We start from the raw sequence: 24574 nt of genomic DNA, 5'->3' as shown, positions 1-24574 counted from the left end.
GCCAGAATGGGAGGGAGGGAGAGGGAGAGAAGGAGAGAGAGCGAGCGAGCGAGCGAGAGAGAGAGAGAGAGAGAGAGAGGGAGAGAGAGAGAGAGTGAGCGAGAGAAAGAGAGAGGGAGAGAGGGAGAGAGAGTGAGCGAGAGAGAGAGAGGGAGAGAGAAAGGGAGAGGGAGAGAGAGCGAGCGAGAGAGAGAGGGAGAGGGAGAGAGAGCGAGCGAGCGAGCGAGAGAGAGAGGGAGAGGGAGAGAGAGCGAGAGCGAGAGAGAGAGAAAGTGAGAGATAGCGAGCGAGCGAGCGAAAGAGAGAGATAGGGAGAAAGAGAGAGGGACAGGGAAAGAGAGCGAGCGAGAGAGAGAGAGGGAGAGGGAGAGAGAGCGAGCGAGAGAGAGTGAGAGAGGGAGAGGGAGAGAGAGCGAGCGAGCGAGCGAGAGAGAGAGAGAGAGAGAGAGAGAGAGAGAGAGAGAAAGAGAGAGAGAGAGAGAGAGAGAGAGAGAGAGAGAGTGTGTGTCTGTGTGTGCGTGCGTGCGTGCATGCGTGCGTGTTATCGAGCTTATTAGTCGATAAAACTGCTGCTTGTCTTTCTGCGTCTATACACGCCTCTGTCTGCGCTTGTTTAAGCTACCACAGTTTTTCGGCTTTTCAGCAAATAGGTGTAATGCTGAGGCCTAAAAAGGAAGGCTGTTCATAAACAGTGTCACCCTCCATCCGCCACCACAGTTGCCACCGCCACGTTTGATACAGAAGCCAGCTAATTATATTTTGTTTGCAGCCGACTAGAAGCAAACGTGGTTCTTGAGATGAAAGGTAATCTTGCATTCAGAGGATTATAAGATCGTCGATTCGTGAGAGTTTTTGTTTTGTTTTAAAATTTATACAACAACTATTAAAGTAAGTTATTTGTTATTTTCTATGGAGATGATGTCGGCATGTTGGTTGGAGTTACGTTTAAGTTTATGTTTGGAAAAATTTTTAATGCCTGTCCGAAGTTTGTAACAGCATTTCCATCTGTCTGCTAGAAACAACAACAATTTCGTCGTTCTCTTACCATTAATGTTTAGGCACGTTGCATAACAAATTGAGGAAAACAATAATCATAACAGAAATGCTGTTTCAAACTTAATCGTTACAAATTAACGAAAATCTTATTAAGCCAGTAGGGTATTAGAATAGCCAACACAATAAAAAAGTTCTCAAATAATAAATATTCAACAGATAAATATTACCAAAAGAGAAGCTACGTGACTTTTCTGCCTGCCCAGATAAGTTTTTTTTTTGTGTTTTAACTTATTTTAAAGCATTTGCTTTAATTAAAGGCAACCGTAGTGGAAAGCCTGCTGTGTCATAGTCGAGCCCTGATAATCGCCCAAAAGTTGGAAATTAAAAAAAATATTGGTAGAACATTACATTTTCCATGAGTGACATTTATTGGATGTATTTCTTTCAGTATTTTGTTTAATTTTCTATTTTTGAGCGATTATTAAGTTCGACTATAAACTAATGTGACTTTCATTGTTTTTCGTTCCAACTGGATATGCTTCACATTAATTCTATTTTTAAGTAAAAAAAAAAAGTTAAAACACACAAAAAACATCCAAGTATAAAGAAGAGTAACTTAGCTTTCCTTTGGTAACATTAATTTGCTATATATATATATATATATATATATATATATATATATATATATATATATATATATATATATATATATTTGTAGTCATCGACATACAGTCCTGTTTCGTTGTATCACAACTCATCAGTGCCGTTAAACTAGCACCTCTCCCAAACCAAGGATCGAACCTAGAACCGTCGTGTTGTCAGTTCTACCACTCGACTACGAAAGCGATGCCCGCAAATAACCCGTCCGAATGTCTATTTAAACAAACATCTGTCCGCCATATATATGCACTAAAGATTCCCGAAAGGATGAAACACTAGTGTCTGTAGGTATTTAATTATTATAGTAACAATATATATATATATATATATATATATATATATATATATATATATATATATATATATATATATATATAGAGAGAGAGAGAGAGAGAGAGAGAGAGAGAGAGAGAGATAGATTATTGTTTTCTTGGCTATACAAATAAATACCCTGATGATTGAATAATATTTTGCTTGGATTTTTACATTCACGTTTGAAACAGCATTTTCGTCGATTGACGCTGTTCATCAGTCTGTTACGCAACAGTTGAAATAACATCTTTTAGCACAAAGTTATGCTTAAAAGTTTAACAAGATTAAGCGATCCGTTATTCTTAACTTTTCAACAAAAATTGGACGCATTTTTTGCTTAACTTATAAGGCAACAGTTGAAATAGCATCTGTTTTTTTTATCACTATGCTGTGCTTAAGTTTTAAATAAATTTGTAAAAATACTTTCGTCACTTGACGTGGAGATTGAATGAATTTATTTTATCTGTTCCTTCCGCTCCTCTTGATTTAGTTACAAATGTTTACAGTTTTAGAAAGTTCTATTTGCAGCGAAGGAATTTCATTTGCTTTACATTCTTCATAACTTACAAAGCTACTGCACACGTCCTGCTTAAAACTCACCGAATGCATCTCGCAAATTGTTATCTCGAAATAACACATTCTGGTAAAATTAATGCTTAAACTGAATGCTTTAAAAATGTTTATAAATAATGAAATGATTAAAATCTATTTCGTATTACACAGATAAACTGAAGAAAACACGTTTTAAATGGGTGGCACGATAAAAGTGTCGCCCTAAAGCTTTATTTTAAAATTTAGATTTAAAAATCAATTCGGTTAACTTGAGTATATACTAAAACTGACACCTATTTGATGTAGCCGCCTTCAGCCTCAATCACCGCCTCGATACGGGTCCGAAACTGATAGCATGCCTTTTCCACGAGTACCGGCGGGAGCTCGGTGAATATTCGATGGATGGCGGAAATCAGGCTGGCTTTGGTGCTGTAGGAGGTCATGTTGGTGATGTTTTCGACGTATGACCAAACGAAGAAGTCCAGTAGGCCCAGGCCACGGAAGAAAAGGGGGCCAGTGAGAGAAAGGGACAAGTCTCGGTCTCTTTGGACTTGTGGACTGGCGTAGAGTCCTGCTGTCACACCCAGGGTCTGATAGCCGCCACAATTGCACGAGGAGATCTTCACACTCTTCAGCACATTTAGGTTCACTTTGGTGTTGACTTTCAAGCCGATTTCGAAGATGTGAGGTGGCATAGTGTGGCTTTCACTTGAAACCAAAAGAAAACCGGGTTTTATCAAATGGAAATTGAACCTTTCGTCTTTTTCTAGGGCGACAAGATTCCGATATTTTCCACATCCGATACAATTACCGATTCCAACTCCGATCCCAATACAGTTATTATAAATTATAATAAAGTTATTAATAATTAATTAATTAAGTGTTTACAGTATAATTATTATAAAATTATTAATAATTAATTGTTTACAGTATAATTATTATAAAGTAATTAATAATTAATTAAGTGTTTACAGTGTAATTATTATAAAGTTATTAATAATTAATTAATTAAGTGTTTACAGTATAACTATTATAAAGTTATTAATAATTAATTAAGTGTTTACACTATAATTATTATAAAGTTATTAATAATTAATTAATTAAGTGTTTACAGTATAATTATTATAAAATTATTAATAATTAATTAAGTGTTTACAGTATAATTATTATAAAGTTATTAATAATTAATAAATCAATGGGCATTTTACAGAATAGACAACAAAACGAAAAAAAACTGGTGGAAAACAAATATATAACAAATAAATGTTACTAAAAGTCAGATAAGTTACTTTTTTATCTAACTAAATATTTTTATGTTCTAACTTATTTAATAACGTAAATTTAACTTTGAGATAAAACTAGTGTCCAGTTAGAATAAAAATGGCTGAAATTAGGCGGTTATTCTCAATAATCGCTTAAAAATCTAAAATTAAACAAAAACTGCGAGAAATCTAAAGTTATTATGACATTTTATTGTAAGCAGTTCAGAGTAGAGTGTTTCGATTTGTATTAATCTTTTAAAGCGGAACATGTGGCATTAGTTCGAAATATAGGATTTAAAACCAACATATAGAGAAAGAGTAGTTGATCGACCAAAAATTGCCCCGTCCGCATTCCCTGGTAGAGACGCTTGAGAAAATTAGAAATAAATTGAAAAGACAAAGCCTTGATAGTAAGATCTCCATGATCTGCAAAGGACGATGCAACCAACAAAAATACAACAGACCACTCGGTCTTTTTTTGTATGAATAAATAGTAATGTTATGAATTTATGGTAGTGAGTTGATAAATAATAGTGTTATGACTTATAAGTAGGGTTATGAATCAATGGAATAATTATAAATTAATAGGAGTATATTAATATTTTCAATTGATATTAGTGCTATTAACTAATGGAAGTGTTATGAATTAATAATATCGTACTGAATTAATAGTATTGTTATGAATTAATAGTATTGTTAGAATTATTAGTATTGTTATGAATTAATAGTATTGTTAGAATTAATAGTATTGTTATGAATTAAAAGTATTGTTATGAATTATTAGTATTGTTAGAATTAATAGTATTGTTATGAATTAAAAGTATTGTTATGAATTATTAGTATTGTTATGAATAATTGTTATGAATTAATAGTATTGTTATGAATTAATATTATTGTAATGAATTATTAGTATTGTTATGAATTAATAGTATTGTTATGAATTATTAGTATTGTTATGAATTATTAGTATTGTTATGAATTAATAGTATTGTTATGAATTAAAAGTATTGTTATGAATTAATAGTATTGTTATGAATTAATAGTATTGTTATGAATTAAAAGTATTGTTATGAATTAATAGTATTGTTATGAATTAAAAGTATTGTTATGAATTATTAGTATTGTTATGAATAATTGTTATGAATTAATAGTATTGTTATGAATTAATATTATTGTTATGAATTATTAGTATTGTTATGAATTAATAGTATTGTTATGAATTATTAGTATTGTTATGAATTATTAGTATTGTTATGAATTAATAGTATTGTTATGAATTAATAGTATTGTTATGAATTAATAGTATTGTTATGAATTAAAAGTATTGCTATGAATTAATAGTATTGTTATGAATTAAAAGTATTGTTATGAATTAATAGTATTGTTATGAATTAATAGTATTGTTATGAATTAAAAGTATTGTTATGAATTAAAAGTATTGTTATGAATTAATAGTATTGTTATGAATTAATAGTATTGTTATGAATTAAAAGTATTGTTATGAATTAATAGTATTGTTATGAATTAAAAGTATTGTTATGAATTAATAGTATTGTTATGAATTAATAGTATTGTTATGAATTAAATGTATTGTTATGAATTAATAGTATTGTTATGAATTAAAAGTATTGTTATGAATTAATAGTATTGTTATGAATTAATATTATTGTTATGAATTAATAGTATTGTTATGAATTAATAGTATTGTTATGAATTAATAGCATTGTTATGAATTAATAGTATTGTTATTAATTAAAAGTATTGTTATGAATTAATATAATTGTTATGAATTAATATTATTGTTATGAATTAATAGTATTGTTATGAATTAATATTATTGTTATGAATTAATAGTATTGTTATGAATGAAAAGTATTGTTATGAATTAATATTATTGTTATGAATTAATATTATTGTTATGAATTAAAAGTATTGTTATGATTTAATATTATTGTTATGAATTAAAATTATTGTTATGAATTATTAGTATTGTTATGAATTAATATTATTGTTATGAATTAAAAGTATTGTTATGAATTAATATTATTGTTTTGAATTAATATTATTGTTATGAATTAAAAGTATTGTTATGAATTAATATTATGTTATGAATTAATATTATTGTTATGAATTAATAGTATTGTTATGAATTAAAAGTATTGTTATGAATTATTAGTATTGTCATGAATTAATATTATTGTTATGAATAAATAGTTTTCTTATGAATTAATATTATTGTTATGAATTAATAGTATTGTTATGAATTAATATTATTGTTATGAATTAATAGTATTGTTATGAATTAAAAGTATTGTTGTCAATTAATATTATTGTTTGTAATTAATAGTATTGTTATGAATTAATATTATTGTTATGAATTATTAGTATTGTTATGAATAATTGTTATGAATTAATAGTATTGTTATGAATTAATATTATTGTTATGAATTAATAGTATTGTTATGAATTAATTTTATTGTTATGAATTAATATTATTGTTATGAATTAAAAGTATTGTTATGAATTAATAGTATTGTTATGAATTAATATTATTGTTATATATTATTAGTATTATTATGAATAATTGTTATGAATTAATAGTATTGTTATGAATTAAAAGTATTGTTATGATTTAAAATATTGTTATGAATTAATATTATTGTTATGAATTAAAAGTATTGTTATGAATTAATATTATTGTGATGAATTAAAAGTATTGTTATGAATTATTAGTATTGTTATGAATTAATAGTATTGTTATGAATTAATAGTATTGTTATGAATTAAAAGTATTCTAAGAATTAAAAGTATTGTTATGAATTAAAAGTATTCTTATGAATTATTAGTATTGTTATGAATTATTAGTATTGTTATGAATTATTACTAATGTTATAAATTAAATGTACTGTTATGAATTAAAAGTATTCTTATCAATTAATAGTATTATTATGAATTAATAGTATTGTTATGAATTGAAAGTAGTGTTATGAATTAAAAGTATTGTTATGAATTAAAAGTAGTGTTATGTATCAATGGTAGTTTTATAAATTAATGTGAGTTTAAAGAATTCATAGTATATTATGAATTATTCGTAGTGTTTTGAAATAATCGTAGTGTTACGAAATACTTGTAATGTTATGAATTAATAGTAGTGGTAAATGATAGTGTTATGAAGTAATTGATTGGAGTGTTTAGTATTAATAGCGAAGTTTATTAATTAATTAAGTAATGTATTAATCGTAGTGCTATGAATTAATGGTAGTGTTATGAACTAATAATGGTAGTATACATATAATATGTTAAAAATGGTGGTATATATATCTATATAATATGCTAAAAAATTGTGGTATATAATATATATATATAATATGTTTAAAATGGATATTAAAGTTCTATAGAAACTTTATTACATTATCAAGTCAATAAGAATTACGGAAACAAAAATAAGGGAGAAACCTTTTTAGGCAATGACAAATGTATGAAAATTGAATTGTATCGAAGACAATACAATGCACATGTATAACGGATAAACACAAACTGAAGCAATTTAAGATATAATGGTGGAACAAGCCATGAGGGTACATCTTTATACATCCAATATATGCGTATATATATATATATATATATATATATATATATATATATATATATATATATATATATATATATATAGGAGCAAACAGTTAATAAAACATGTTAAAAACACTTTGAAAAAGAGTTAACAACATATTTAATCTGAAAAGGAAACACTTGATAAGTGGATAGTCCTTAATCCGCGGAGTTTCGAAGAAATACTTTCATTTTCAACAGAGGGTAGGAATTAGCAAAATTCGGGATCGGATTTTGCATACAAAAGTATTTGATGAAACAACAAGTAAGTCAAAGATCTTACTTGATAACAAAAGGTGGAGCAGATGGAATATGATGAAGAAAAAGGTGATTACACGTGAATGGATAGTCTGGTGAAAGGTAAATAGTTCAATGACGGTATAATCCAAAAATATAACTCCAAGAACTTTCTTCAGCATATTCCCTCTGCTCCACCTTTTGTTATCAAGTAAGATCTTTGACTTACTTGTTGTTTCATCAAATACTTTTGTATGCAAAATCCTTTATAATATACTTTAGTTTTACCATCTTGTATCATTTTAGTAAATTTAATTGTAATTTATATATATATATATATATATATATATATATAAATATATATATATATATATATATATATATATATATCAGGGTATTTATTTGTATAGCCAAGAAAACAATAATCTCTCTCTCTCTCTCTCTCTCTCTCTCTCTCTCTATATATATATATATATATATATATATATATATATATATATATATATAAACACACACACTCACACACACATATATATGTGTGTGTGTGTGAGTGTGTGAGTGTGTGTGTGTTTATATATATATATATATATATATATATATATATATATATATATATATATATATATATATATGTTCGTGTTTTCAAAACGGCCAATCATCAGTAAACATATTTTTAGAAAATTGTTTTTAAACTTAAAACGTGACAGTCGATTATTCCAGAGTTTTGTACTTTAGGTTGCTTTGCTTGTTATTGAACAAAAAAAAACAAAAAAAACACAAAACTTTCATCCTGCCATGCATTACGTTTAATTTTTCTTGAAAAGCGACTTTCACTGTTCCCTTTCGTTCCAGGCCCGAACGGTTGCCAAAATTAGAAAGAATTAGAACGGCACTTGCTTTAACGGAAGACAAACGAACGCCAAGGATAAAAAATAAATCCTCTGACTCAGTTTTCATTTTGATGATTTCAGTTACAAAATGCACATGTTCTTGCACAAACTTTCTTGAGATAAACAAATTCTTCTGTACATAACATATCACTCAATAAATCCCGGGCTTAATTAATAAAACATCAACTTTTACATAAGAATCGACGTTAATCATCAACATTAAAGTTGATGCACTTATTGAGAAGAAAGTTCTTGAGGAATTTTTAATTTTGATTTCAAATAATGTATTTTTAAATAAGTTTTTGTTATAATACCTTTACTTCATATATTATTTTAAAGAGCAGTTTTCGCTCTATTTAATCGTTTAAATTACATTCGTTTTAAATCAATTATGTATTCTTTTCAGAACGTTGAATACAAGATGGCAAAAAAGCAAATTCGCACAATTTTCTTGTTTCAATTCAAGCTAGGCTGAAAAGCTGCTGAAATTACTCGCGATATCAACGAAGCGTTTGGTCTAGGAACCATTACTGAACGAACAGCACAATGTTTGTTTAAGAAATTTCGTGGCAGCGACGAGAGTCTTGAAGATGATCAACGTAGTGGTCGGCCATCGAATGTTGATAACAATTAATTAAGAAGAATTAGTCGAAGCCAATTCACGCACAACTGTTCGGGATCTTGTTTCTGAATTAGACGTAACGTATACGACGATTTCTAACAACTTGAGAGAAATTGGAAAGACAAACACTTGATAAGTGAGTGCATCATGAATAGAACGATTATCAAAATGCTATATTCCCTTCTTTTACGCAAAAAGAACCACGTTTCTCGAACGGATTGTGACTTGCAATGAAAAGTGAGTTCAAAAAACGGCAACACTCAGCTCAATGGTTAGACCCTGACGAAGCTCCATAACATTTCCAGAAGTCAAATCCACAAAAGAAGGTCATGCTGACTGTTTGATGGTCAGCGACCGATCGCATCCATTACAATTTTTTGGAAGCAGGCGAAATCATTACGACAGAGAAGTATTGTAAACAAATGGATGAAATGCGTCAGAAACTCCGACAACAACACTCGGCATTAGTCAACAAAAAAGGCCCAATTCTCCTCCACGACAATGCCCGACCACACATTGTTAAACCAACGCTGCAGAAGTTGCACGAAACTCTCATCCTCCATACTCCCAGACCTCCCACCTACTGACTTCCACTTTTTCAAGCATCTCGACAACTTTCTGCGTGAGAAATGCTTCAAAGACTTAAACGATACCCAAAACGCCTTCAGCAACTTCATCGCCACCAGAACGCAAGATTTTTACGTTACTATAAATACACTTGCTTTGCGTTGGCAAATTTCGACCAATAAATTTTTGATTGAGCTGAAATATGTTCATCTGAATTTAAAAGTTAAAAACCGCAAGAACTTTCTTGTCAACCTGTCAAAATTGAATTTTAAATGCGGCAGTATATTTTTAGAACAAGGTTTGCTGTGATTGTGGTGACGTTGGGATAAGTAGCCACGACTAGTGCGCGACTGCTACAAGGAAACAGGTGGTTGCACGCAAAGGTTGTGATTCTGCAAAGTTGGGGCTTTTGGCAGTAAAAACAAAAAAATGAATATAAGGTATGAGATTTTTGTTCGAGGAAGTTTGGGGCATCACGTCATTTGCGTGTATTTTGGTTTAACTGTTGGTTTAACTTTTGTTTGTGGAAAGAAGAAAGAAGTACTGCTATTGCTACTGAGAGCGACCGACTTTCCTATTGTTGGTGAAAAGAAAAAATAATTGACAGCAGTGTTCTTTCAATACAAAATAATTTACGTGACTTAAATAGGGATTAATTAACCAAATATAACATTCAAGAATATTGCAATATTGTAGAGACTCTTCTTCCTAATAAATAACGTGCGTCTCGTTAACACATGTATTGTAGTCGACAGCTTATTGCTTTCGCTGTAACAACATAATTATTCAGTCGTATTTTTCTGTTGTTTGCAGTCGAAGTTGTTGTATAACAACAACCTCGACTACAAACAACAATCCGATTTGGGCTTTAATATTCTTGATTTATTTTCTTTTAAAAATTCTCTGTAGAGGATTATGCGTTATTAACATATCGACGTAGGGGACCAATTTCTCCAAAACACGTTCGCTCGTCTCGCGGATAGAAAAAAAAAAAATATTTGACTAACTTATTTGCACGTCACACTCAAGATTTCATGTGATTTATTTTCTAGAGAAATTTAATTTCTAATAGAAATGTCATCTTTCTACATAAGTAGCACAACCTGTTAAAACAAGGATTGCAAGGTTACCTAAAAATAGAGCGGATTTGGAATCGATTATTCAATTCATAATTAAATTATCAGTTTTAGAATTTAATACTATAGTGATTTTCAAATCGGCCAGAATTTAGGTTTGTCCCAGATTAACACATTTTTAATTGTTACCATTAAAAGTCTCTATAAAGTGTTCACATTTTAAAGAAGTCAACAAATTTAACCCATTAAATCTAATGCCGCCGAAATCATCCCTTTCTCCCAGATTCCTCTTATCAGATGACAATGAGTAGGAGGACACGTTGGAAAGTAACAACATTGCTTTCGTTCATACAAGTGTAGCTAACATCATTGAAATGTTGCAGCAAAAGTTCTCGCTTCACACGTTGTTGCGCTATGATCTGCATATATTGTATTCTGTAAACATATATATAATATATAAAAATATATTGTATTATGAAAACAAATATATTGTATTCTGCAAACAAATATATTGTATTATGCAAACAATAGTAGTATTTTACAATGTAACCGCTCTGTATGGATGTTATATACAAGGGTTGTTTCAAAAGTAAAGCCTCATAATATTTTAACTGAAAAATTTGAAGAGCTACGCATGTAGCAATATCATTGATCCTGGGCGAAGTCAACTGACCTTGCTGGTGGACTCTCACGAATTACCATTCAAATGGGCAAAACTCTAATTCCCAAAACTGACTGATCTCCCCCCCAAAAAAAACAATTGGTAAGAGCAGAAGAGGTCACGAAGATTAACTAAAATGTTCCTGACAGATTTGTGAAAGATGGGTTTCGTGAGTGAACCTGACATTCTCTGTTACGTTGATTTTATGGTGAGAAAAATTGATTTACAACTCTCTGTTTTGGAGAGAAAAAGAGAGAGAGAGAGAGAGAGAGAGAGAGAGAGAGAGAGAGAGAGAGAGAGAAAAGGAAAGTTATTAAATTAAATATGTTGATCTCAATTAGAGAGCTTTAGGAGATAAGAGAGATTAAACCAATTCCAAAAAAAAATAAAATATTATCACACACGGCAGTACGGCTGCAACAACCGCCAAGTCAACTGGACAACAAACGTAAACTGAACACTTCAGTCTGCACAACTCAACATGAGCACTATTGTCGCCGTAGGTGGGCCCGACTAAGACACTGACACGTAATTCTTGAACGCTTCCGTGACTGCCCGTTACACTCCTTTCTTATCTCCAGATCACACAAATGACAATTTGGAACAGGCCGCTTTTGCTTGGTACTTCGTCTTAATTGTGCAGTACCAGGAATTCCTCACTGGCCCTTTCGTTTGTCGCATAATTGAACTCGATCTTTTGACTCTGAGGGATTTCTCTATGTGGTCGTTTGTATAGTAGCGGAGCTTCGTCACCCGAATAGCTAATATAGTCACGGATGGAGCAATCGTTTCGGCCCGCTGGACACACATCTTTCGTGTGGCGTGGTATTCTATTTACAGAAACTGAGTGTGAGCTATTGATTTTTGTCGTGCTGAACTGATTCTTCACCCAAACAGCATGTCCCTTCTTGTTCGGACTAACAACTGTCTGGCACTACCACATCATCGAAGAAGAAGTCTTACTTGTTGTAGTATTCCCAATGCTGGGGAAGTACAAGGACAGACTATGGAATCAGAACATCTACTGATACTAAGATAAGTTCGCTTTGTGGTGCGTTTCTATCGTAAAACTAGCATTTTGATACCGCGGATGGGATTTATGAAGAGAGTTTAGGAATACGAAACAATAAGTACGTATTTCGAAAAATATTTGAAAATTTGATATTATTTTTGAATTGTTGAATATGGAAATGAACGATTTTGCCCAAAATAAGTACCTCATACAAATCCATCAACTTTATTATATTGTGAAAAATAAGAAATGTTTGGTGTAGCACGATTAAACCCCAAAGAAAACAACGCTACAGCTTTATTTGAAAACTTTTAGTGAAAAAATCAATGCAGCTAAACTGCATTAAATATCGTGGAAATGATTGATGTGCTTTAATAATTAGACAAAAAAAAAATTAAAACAAAAAAAAACGTGAGAAGAGATAAACCGTATTCTCCGACTTTTATCACTTTATAATGTAGATAATAATATCTCCCCCCCCCCGCATATTAGGGTCGAGGAGGATGGTTGTCAAGGAGACACCCGAACAATGTAAGTCATCTATTATCTAATGTTTTTTTTTCTAGATTTCAAGGCTCGGCATATTAAATTAAATATTAATTATTAATGATATTTAATTAAATTATATTAAATTGAATATTAATTATTAATGATATTTAATTAAAGTATATTAAATTAAATATTAATTATTAATGATATTTAATTAAATTATATTAAATACTCTTGAAAGTAAAGAGGAACATAGATTCTGCAAATTATTTGAATCAACGCAAAATGTTCTGTTATATACAAGAAATCTATGAAATGCTTATTATTTATACTTTTAAACATTTATTTAAATAAATAGATAAATAGTAACATTATAAATAGAAAAATATTAACATTTATTAACAAAATGAAAAGTATAAAAAGTATAACTAAATAAATATAATAACACAAAGATTTAAATTAATATATGAAATAATAAAATAAGTTGATAAAAATTAACTTTTATTCAAATAAATTGATAAATATTAACATTATGCAAATAAATAGTGAAATATTAGCATATATTTAAAGCTAGCGGAACGGTCTTGCCAGGCCTTGCCCGGTCTTGCCTATTCGTAAAATATGCTTAAATATATTTTAAGTTATGCAGATTTCGTATTTCTAATTACAGAGCCAAGTCTCTATTAAATATTAAATATGTATATTACTGATTTCAAAAGTTAATTAAATGACTTGGGTACCATCAGTCAGGCTCGGAAGCAAAACATTTAGCGCTTCACCAGCGTTTCCTATCGTTTGAACTATCGACAGATATATAAGAAAGATTTAAAATTTAACAAATTTATATTATGAATGTGTTTGCTCATTAGTAAAAGTAATAGGAATAGGTCGGCAACTTGAAATATAATTTTATATTTTAACTTGCCGATATATTTCTGTACGCGTTATTCATCGGTCCAAAAAAAGATTTTACTCATTGTAAGCCATGCTAAGTGTAGGATAACGATTTCTTGTTAATTTCAGTGTTATGTGATTAAAAAAAAATGTGTTTAAAAGTTATCGGTTAAATATTTTCACATACACGTGCATACATCTACTGTATCATTTATATAAATGTTAAAATTTATTTAAAAAAAATATTAACATGTATTTAAAAAATAGATAAATATTAAGTGTTTTAAATATACAAAATAAATATTTCTTCAAATTTATTTGAATAAATACAGCGAAATATTTTGTCATGTATGAGAAACTTATGAAATTTGTTTCTAGTAGAGAAATTGGGGAGATTGACACTACCAGATAATAAAAATGTTGAAGCTCGGAAAACAAAACAAAGCATACATTTTATTTGTCGTTTCTACCTTCCTCTGCTTTTTACAAAAGTAAAAATAAAAATATAATAATACAAAGATCAAAATAAAATATAATAATACAAAGATAAAAATAAAGATATAATGATACAAAGATTAAAATAAAAATATAATAATACAAAGATTAAAATAAAATATAATAATACAAAGATCAAAATAAATATAATATTGCAAAGATTAAAATAAAAATATAATAATACAAACATTAAAATAAAAATATAGTGATACAAACATTAAAATAAAAATATAATATTGCAAAGAATAAAATAAAAATATAATATTACAAAGATGAAAATAAAGATATAATAATACTAAACCTTACGTTTACAATCATTATTCCAATTCTGATCAAAATTCATTATATGATTTTCATTCTAGAAATCTTCTAAAATTTAAATTTTAGGGGGCTTGAGTAAAATTTAAATCTAGAGAAAAAGAGTAATAAAGAATGCGAGAGATTAGTATGCTCAGTCCGTCAAGTTTCAAGCAACTTGGTTCCCACGTGTTTTTGGCGTCCTAGGCAGAGGCGTTTTCTATTATCCCAACCATCATCAATGGACCTGAGGTAATTTCGTTAGCAGCTGAAAAAACGAAACTCTTTGCCACGAATTCTCCTTTGTGACCAGAGCCGCCTCCTTCTATTTCCTCCTGTAACTGAAAACACACTATCCGACATACATATATCAGTGGTGATGTTGGCAAAACTTACCAAAATCCTTGATTCCAGTAATGCAACTGACCACGACGACATTCCGATCATATTGCTCAAAAAGCATCAATCTGAACTCGCTTCCATACTTGTAAATCTGTTTAAACATAGTCTTCCCAACACACTGGAAAATTCATCAGTCTATCCCGTTGTGATAAATAGTGGTCAAAATAACGTACTCAGTGAAATGCAATATGGTTTCTGTTCTGCTAGATCTACAGGATTAGTGGGGCTTCGTTTCTTAAGCCCATAGCTCTTGACATATCAAAAACTTTTGACAAGGTATGGCATAAAGTCTAATTCACAAGATTGCCAAATACGAAATAGCTGGAAATAATATCCCAGTTATTAAATCGTTGCTCTCTGATAGTCTTATGAGAATAGTCGTAGATGAGCAGAAATCAGAAACTCATAATATCAACGCTGGCGTCATTTAGGTTCCATCCTGGGCCCGACTCTTTTCTTAATCTTCATCAATGATCTCTCACATCACATTCTTAGATCATTCGTATCATTTATGCAGACGACACCGCAATCTATGGCAACACTTCAAAGGCCAGCAATGACCAAGAGAGTTATAAGAGCTGTAATGAGATTAGGAAATTCCTTGAGAATATCCTGAGGTTAGAAGGGCATTGTTATAACATTTCGATTTTTGTTCAAAAATGGATTAGTTGGCAATTGATACAGATGAAATATTTTATGATGGATTTAATAAAATATTTTATGATGGATTTAATAATGTATTTTATGATGGATTTAATAATGTATTTATGATGGATTTAAAGTTGTAAAAGAACTTATGAACATAAAATAAAGATAAATTTGGTCTAGGCTAAAAGAGACTAAATTTTCTTAATTGGAGAATAATAGAAATATTAATGACATTCGAAAGAATTCAGATTTTTTATTACTTTTGTCATTTAAAAATGACAAAAGTAATAAAAAATCTGAATTCTTTCGAATGTCATTAATATTTCTATTATTCTGTTTATTTCCTTGTCCGGGTAACGAAAAAGGCACCATCTCAGTGTAAGTCGCCTTCCCAGTCTCTTTCCTTGAATTTAATTCAATTTATGAGAAAGAGGCCAACTAAATCAGTAAGTTAGGCCGAGGCAGAAGTACCAATAACAATATCGAAATTATCCAAAGTGTCCTTTCTCGTCCACAGTTTGGCATTATAAGTGAAGACAGATTATCTGGCAAACAATATGTTTCATTTCTAAGTCGGTGAGGTCTGTATTATTTTTAAGCTATAATTAGAGCTTTATTAAGGAGGATAAGAGAAATAGATAATAGTTATCAATATCGAAGGTGATAAAACTTATGCTTATGGATAGAAAACCAGTTGGTTAGCATCGTCTGATGATTGCCAGAAAGGAAAATGAAGTTTCTTTTTTTAAGTTAGAAATGATTAAATCGAATTTTTTTTTGCTAATTCTACCTTAATTTGATTTGAGAGTCAGATTAATCTGATCGATGTTTTTCATTTGTAATCTAAATGTTCTTAAGTTGTTTTTTTTTGTATATTCTTGTATTTGTATAATGTTGATTTTTTGCTCTTCTGAGGAGAAGCATTTAGCTTCGAAATGCCATGGCCTAAAGACATTTTTCCTTCTTTTATATATCCTTATATCTGGATAATACCGGCTTTTCTCCTCTTCCGATAAGAAGCATTTAGCTTCGAAATGCTATTCCCAAAAGACGTTTTTCCTCCCTTTTCTCTCATTTTCATCTTTATTGATCTGACGATACAATAAAGTTGTATGTAACTTTTATTCCTCATCTTTAAACACACACACACACACACACACACACACACACACACACACACACACACACACACACACACACACACACACACACATATATATATTTCCTTCGTGATATAAGCATTGTTTACATTTTAAAATGAAATACGTATGCTATCTATTATATAAAGCAGACCTGTCTGCATTTTGTGTGTGTGCTAAAATTTTTTGTCATACGCATCCGACCGGGTTGAAACCGGTACCATCTGAAAGATCAATGCCCTGGATGCATAATATGTGAAAATAAGAAAAAAATATTAATTCTGTAAGGGTCATCACTTTTTGAAATGGGGATTCTTTTTCACGTTACTGTTTTCGCAAGTCATGCGCAGGTATAAAACTAAAACTATGTTTAAAAAATTTATTTTGCAACGTCATGGCGTCATACGCACTCGTGGTCGTGTCGCCAAACACGTTTGTCCGTACCTTTTAGTTTTCTTCTCATCTTTCGCGTTTCATGTTCGAGCCCGACCACGGCAGCTGAGTTTTTTCAGTAGCACGGGCACTCCCTGCTATTTTGATTGAAAGAAAAGTTTTTTTGATTCATTTGTTTATCTTTTTTTTTGAGGGGGGGTGTCCAGCGCAGTGCAACAAAAAGTGCTCAATATCCGGAGAATAGCTTCTTCTCTTCGTATCTCTTTTGTCGAAATATCTGGTGGGAAGGTTGTCAAATACTTCTTTTTCGGGCGATTACATTTCGTGTTTTTATCCGTTCTTTTATTTTTGAAATTGTTGTGGGGGTATCCATGAAAGTGCCTAATATCCTTAGTATAACAAGTGTGTCCAAACCAAACTTCATGTCGACGCAAGCAACGCTGGGTATCCATGCTAGTACGTTTATAAGCCCAAATTACAACGAAAAGAGAGATTTCTGCACGTATAAATCAAATTGGAATAAAATTACAGCCATAAAACATTACTTGATGCGATAAACCCTCCTCTAGACCCGCCATCAGTTGGAATTGTTATTGTAATTTTGTTTATTCAGCCCTGCACTCAACCAATATGATTACCTACAAGGACAATTGTGGTTCTGTAGATCTCTATAACCAGGTACGGGCAAAAATGGACGAATAAAGATAGGGGAGCCTAGTTTTGAAAGCCGATTTATCATATTTTTTTTGTAGGTTTCCGACTACTTTTGATTGTATTTGAAAGATTAGAGACTAAAGTTAATTTCCTAAAGGGAAAAAATATTTGTACACGTGAAAAAAAAAAAAAAAACCTCATGAAAAATGTTTTCACAGCGAGCTAACAAATTCAGCTAAATTTTGATGTTAAATAAATTCATTGTAAAAATCCTTTAAAAGATAAATATTAGTTTTCTGGGTTTATTTCAAAGATAATTAGTAAAGTCCTAAGATATTGAATTATCTAAAAAAAAAAACACCTTGTTTGTGCAAAAAAATGCTTAATTAGTTAAAAAAAAAAAGCAAGTAATTCTGCTGCTCGCCAAAAACGCAACAAATGAAGTTTTGTAAACACGATTATAAGGAAGCCGAATATTACAGCCAATCGAAACGCTGTTTAAAAATTAAGTCATGATATTAAAAGGAGGTAGGGGTGTCAGTTTTCTTCTTTTTTCCCAGATGTGCATCCGTACATTCCTATCCTGAACGTTTGTATCATTTTTATTATTTTAAAATTTAATTATTTCTTATGTTCCTGTTTTTAAATTAATTTTTTAAAAATTATTGTTTAAGATTATATAAAAATTATGTTACGCCGAAAGTTTCACACTGATGCGAGCAAGGAAAGTATTAAAATCTTGCTTATAAAAATCATGTGAAATCTGTAATTAAAAAAGTAGAAATATTTTTGCTGTTATAATTTTTTGTGTGAAAATATTAAAAAACAACGTTTAATTCAATGGTTATATCAATAGTTCAAGGAATTAATTTTTCTTCGAGTTATATCAAATTCATTAATACGGATTTTAGGGGCTTTTTTTGTAATGTTCCTGTAAAAATTGAATAATTAAAAAAAATTGTTATAATTTACGATGCTTTATTTTCATAAAAAAGCAAAAATAAATTTATTAACTTTTTTTTTACTACAGAAAGCGATAGCTTTAGTAAAGGTGTTTTTTGTTTTAACAAAATAATACAATTCCACTAAGATTCAAATTATAATAATGGGTTCAATAGTTTCCGTGGTTATTATTTCATAAATACTGAAAATTTCATCAAAATTGGTTAATTTGCTGATTTTTGGTGTATTTTTAAGTAAAGGGAGGGGTCAAAATGTTTATATATTTTGAGCATCCGCATTCATTTTTCACGTACCTATCTATAACAATCACAACCAAATCATATAGAAGAATTTCTCAAGTTAAAAGTGAACGCAGACTCAATGTTCTCATCATAATATCGAGCTTTATTATGATCACATTCATTCGTGCATTTTAACACATGGATTTAATGACATTACGATAATTAGCTTATTTTTTATTTCATAACTCTTTACTTTATATCCTTATATAAATTTTTTTGCGATCGTTAAAACAAGCGATTTTACAGTCAACAAATGCACACTCATGGGCAAAAAATGGGCCAAGAGTGAAAGAAGGAAGAAATCGATTTTTCAATATTTTTCCATGAATATTTGTTAATTTTAACTGAAAATTTCTATTTTGCAGATCACTTATTATTATAGCATATATATATATATATATATATATATATATATATATATATATATATATATATATATATATATATATATATATATATATATATATATATATATATATATATAATGGAAAAATTAATCCTAAAAATGGTAAGACCGCATCTTGGTGAGGGTATAAAAAAACAGAATTAAGGCAGTCCAAAATGACTTACAAGCAGATTTTTCATATTTTAAGAAAAGAAAAAAGTGAAAACATCTCTTTCTGTAGTGAAGCAAATTGGTCAAAGGTTTGAAGTCGAATGCTTGGTAAAAGGGAAATCTGGATCTGGTCGCCATAGAGCATTTACTTTGAAGGATGACCACAGGCTTAAATTAAATGTTTTGAAGGATTGAAAGAAAACTTATGGTGACCATAGCAAAGAATTCAAAACTGGCTGGAAATTCTCTTTCTAGATATACAATATCTAGATGAATGAAAGAAATGGGATTTTCTTCTAAAAGGTATGCAAAGAAGCCATTTTTATCTAAGAAGAACATCAATGATAGAAAGAGATTTTTTTCTCGTATTATGGCAAGAAAGATACAAACTGGTTCAGGAATGTTTTCCGGTCAGATGAATCAAGATTTTGTCTTGTTAGTGATGCTCCCGATGCTCTCGAATGGTGCAATCGAAGAACTGGAGAAAGATTTTCATCAAGTTGCATAAAAACGACAGTTAAACACCGGAATGGAGGGATAATGATATGGGGAACTTTTACTGCAGCAGGAGTTGGGGAACTTATTAGATGTGAGAAGTCAATCAATGCAAAGGAATACATTCGAATATTAGAAACAGTACCGTTACAAAGTATCCAGAAGCTGGGAATATCTCAGAACACTATTTTTCAACATGATAATGCCCCTGCACACACTGCTAAAGTCACAAAAAATGGTTTTCCGATAATTCAATTAATGTGATATTTTGGCCAAGTCAAAGGCCTGGTTTAAACCCAGTCGAGAATATTTGGTCCATAATATCTCGAGCATTGGATGGAAGAACTTTTTCGAACAATGACAAACTGTGGGAAGCTGTGCAAAGTGAATGGAATAGCATCCCCTCTTCACAGTGTTCCACTTTGCTTGAGAGCATGTCTAAAAGGATTGATCTTTTAAAGAAATAAAAAAAGGAATGCAATTCCATCGTAAGCATTTATTAAAGCAGATGTCTTGTTCTGTGTTATTAGTCTCGTTTAAGTTTCCTTGTTCAATTGTTCTTTGTTCAATATAGTATTTAGTGCAATAAAATGTATAAAATTTGTTTGGCCCATTTTTTATTTGCTCATAAGTGTAAATGACAAAGAAACACTTGATGTAAAAATATATATATAAAGCACTTAACAGAAGGGTTATATCCTCGAAACTACGCAAAATTATAGCCTCACATAATAGTAAACGAAAAGAGGGTGTGGAAACAAGGAAGATTTAATTAAAGAAATCGTCTTTTAATTAAATATTCAGTTACTCTCATACAACCCCGCATATTTCTGAAATATTATAGCTTTCTAATAAGCTATCTATATAAAACGAACAGTATTGTACGATAGTTGATTCTATTTTTTAGTAATAAGTGTCGTTTGTTATATTTTAGGCAACATCTACTAAATGTATTTGCTCATGTATTTCTTACGCATTGTTAAATTAAATACTAGCACATTGGATTATTAAATTCTTTAAGCATTTATGCTTCAATAGAAATGAATAAAAATGATGAATAATTGTTTTTATTATCGATAAAAGGATGTGATCGTTAAAATTATTTGCATTTTTGTTGTTACAAGTAATAAACAAAATGTTGTCTCCGATAAAATAATTGATAATATAAATCTCACCTGTCTATTTAAATGTATGTATGAATGTATGTTTGTATGTCTCGCAAAAACTTTTGACAGAGGCGACGGATTTTCACAAGATTGATACCATTTTGAAGCTCGGCCCTTCGGACGACAAAAATTGGCAAAAATATTAATTCCTTCACTCTCAACTGGGAACTTTTCTACAGGGGTCGTTTATTTTCGCCGATATTTTCGAAAGTTCGAAAATCATCGACTTTTTTCGATTATCTAACCTACGTAAATTCCGGTTTGGCGATTAGCGCAACACTTAACGCGTTACGCTTTTTTTTTCACTTTCTTTTCCTCCTTCGCGGTACGGGCTCGAGCCTGCCTGCCTACTACCACATTTTTTTTCTTTGCGCTCGCAATTTTCCTTTTTTATGCTCAACCAACACCTTTACACATTCTCCACTTTCTTTTCCGCCTTTGCGCCACAGGTTCGAGCCTGCTTGCCTGCTACAACTTTGTTTTGTTTTTAGTTACTTATAAATCCACGAAGTCACTGATGCGTACGTTATAACGTACGAAAACACCCATTCAAAAACGAGAAATGTAGATATAAATAGTTATAGCTTATTTATCTGATGTCGTTAAAGTAAAAACTTCCAATTTACTTTGAAATGAATTATGTCACCTCGTCGACGAAATCAGTATGTTTTTAAAGGAAAACATTTCAAAAAGTGGCAATCGTTTTATTGCCTTGTACTTGATTTTTTTTCAGACAGAGCAAATTTACTGCAATTTCAGATAACATTTCAAAACCAATATTGATATAAGCAGTAAATTAAAAAGATTGATGAAGAAAGCACCTAGGAAAGAACAACGAGGACCCCACTAGTGAACCCGACTGCTAAACTATTTTCAGTTTTATTTTAGTACATCTAATGATTAAATGTTATCTTAGAGGTGTGTGAAACGAATCCCTCTTTAAATCATCATCATCATCATCATCATCATCATCATCATCATCATCTACTACTACTACTACTACTACTACTACTACTACTACTACTACTACTTTCCCTTAAATATGAAGGTTTAACTTACTATTGGATTAAGCGGATAAAATATTAATTACTTTCGGCGCTAATCCCCTGTGTCTACACATGCAAAACAAATAAGCTGGATCAGTAAAGCCAACTACGATTATACGATTGAATAATATCTTTGATTAGATGAAAAATAATTATGTGTACACACACACACACGCACACACACACACACACACACAGATATATATATATATATATATATTTGGATTTATAGGATTCACATAACTAAAATAATTAACCGAATATTAATGAATGTTAAAACATTGAACTGCTTGACCTATGAGTCATAATGTGAGGCATAATCAGTTTTATATTAAGGCACATAGCACCGATTTTTGTGAAGTCATATGCATTAGATGTAAATTAATATTTCACACTTTTCAATTTATTTGCAATATTTTAATAGTGTTTTTAGCAGGGATTTATGGGCACAATTTCCCATTTGAAAATTCAGATATTTCGAATGTACATTAAACTTGATTCAATCAATATTAGAAACCAATTAAGATAAAAATCCTGAATTTCAATTTCTTCTTTGGATTCACTTAAGTTTAAGCTTTCAATTTTAGACATTTATAGAATCAAAATAATCTAATTGGTTTTGATAAAAACAAGAAATACTGATTTTAGTATCAATTTATTTTAATTACATGAGTATATCTTGATATCTCTCTTTGTATATAATGATATCAGTATATCTTGATGTATCTCTTTGTTTATCAGTATATAATGATATCAGTATATCTTGATATCTCTCTTTGTATATCAGTATATAATAATATCAGTACATTTTAATCTTTCTAAGAAGATATAAAAGTGATTTCTGTTCATAGAATTAATTTTACTCGTCCTGGGACGGGTATTACTTTTACAAGAAGTGAAATCATATTTCATTTACCAGAGCATCGAATTCACAATAGTTAAAAGACGCACATATTTTTATATCCATCAACGTTTTGTCTTTATTTTAAGATTTTAGGGATGATTGCTTTTAAGAAATTATACAAACGTACAGTATTATTTCTTCAAATCAATGATCCCGTTTAAGTCTTCAAATGAAGAAGAAACGTTGATAGAATACATAAACATAACTTTGGTTCTCTTTTTGCAATTTCCATTACGAAAAATGTTAATTAAGGTTTTCTTTTTTTATGTTTATATTGTTAAATTCTATTTTATGATTGAAGACTTTTGAGAAATCGGCTGACGCAAGTGCTAAGTCTATTTCTATTTAACAGTTTAAGTGAAGGCTTTTTTTCATCCTTATATAATTGAATTCTCCTTTGTAATTATAAACGTTTTAGAAGTCGGATTATGTAGGTGCTAAGCCTGCGATAGGTTAAATTTAGTTTAAACTGCATATATATATATATATATATATATATATATATATATATATATATATATATATGCGCGTGTGTGTGTATATAACTTACTACCTAGCTCTACCTACGTATTGAGCACTGTTGAAGTAAATACTTAAAGTTTACGCATAAATCTATACTTTCGTATATTAATTTATGTGATTAAATGAAATAGTCTATTATATATATATATATATATATATATATATATATATATATATATATATATAAGAGAAAGAAAATTAAAACTGTAAATTGAACTTTACAATAAAAATTTATTGTTCGACTGAATACTCCAAGAAAACAATTTACAAAGTCCTTATTCCGCAGAGTTTCAAAGAATGCTATTCTTGTTATTCTTCCCATAAGAAAACATAAAGAAATCAGCACATTATATTTGTAGCAATGCTAGAATTTGCTAGTCAAGGCATTAAGTGAAACCGCAATTTATTGTAGTTATAAATTGCCAAATAAAATGTGAAAAAATGTTGGATATGTAATATATATATATAAAAACAAACCGCGCATAATATTTCAGCTTGCATGAAAATCCTCTCAAGTTGATCCGAAATGCAAAATAGTTCTTTAGAGAGAATGGATTCCAAAATACTGTCTATTGCATATCGAGCTTTTTTAATTCGGTTGGGATTAAATTTTCTATATATAAATACTGTTATTTATATTACTTTGTAATATAAATATGTATCAGGTAAACACTACATCCCTTTGTTTTCATCAATATATATATATATATATATATATATATATATATATATATATATATATATATATAATTTTTATATTTTATCATTCGTCGC

General features: G+C 29.9%; 1 protein-coding gene across 7 annotated transcripts in view; it reads left to right on the top strand.

The window, feature by feature from the left end:
• The window catches only part of LOC145246765 (uncharacterized), a 129387-nt gene that overhangs the window by 20389 nt on the left and 84424 nt on the right, over positions 1-24574 (top strand). Inside the window, exon 1 of one of the 7 annotated variants that reach the window (XM_080108542.1) lies at positions 500-804. The exons of 1 other annotated variant lie outside the window; for it this stretch is intronic. Coding sequence is in view for 1 of the 6 variants with exons in the window: in XM_080108544.1 (XP_079964670.1) it covers positions 798-804 (7 nt within the window). In the remaining 5 variants the exon portion in view is untranslated. Of the gene's footprint in view, positions 1-499; positions 889-24574 lie in introns of those variants that run through there. 5 more of the 7 variants (XM_080108540.1, XM_080108539.1, XM_080108544.1 and 2 more) reach the window with 5 other exon arrangements.

Source organism: Euprymna scolopes, chromosome 24 (genome assembly GCF_053919585.1).
Source record: "Euprymna scolopes isolate OS-2025 chromosome 24, ASM5391958v1, whole genome shotgun sequence".
Lineage (NCBI taxonomy): Eukaryota > Metazoa > Mollusca > Cephalopoda > Sepiida > Sepiolidae > Euprymna > Euprymna scolopes.
Note: the sequence above shows the minus strand (reverse complement) of the source record. Positions and strands in the feature narration are given on the sequence as shown.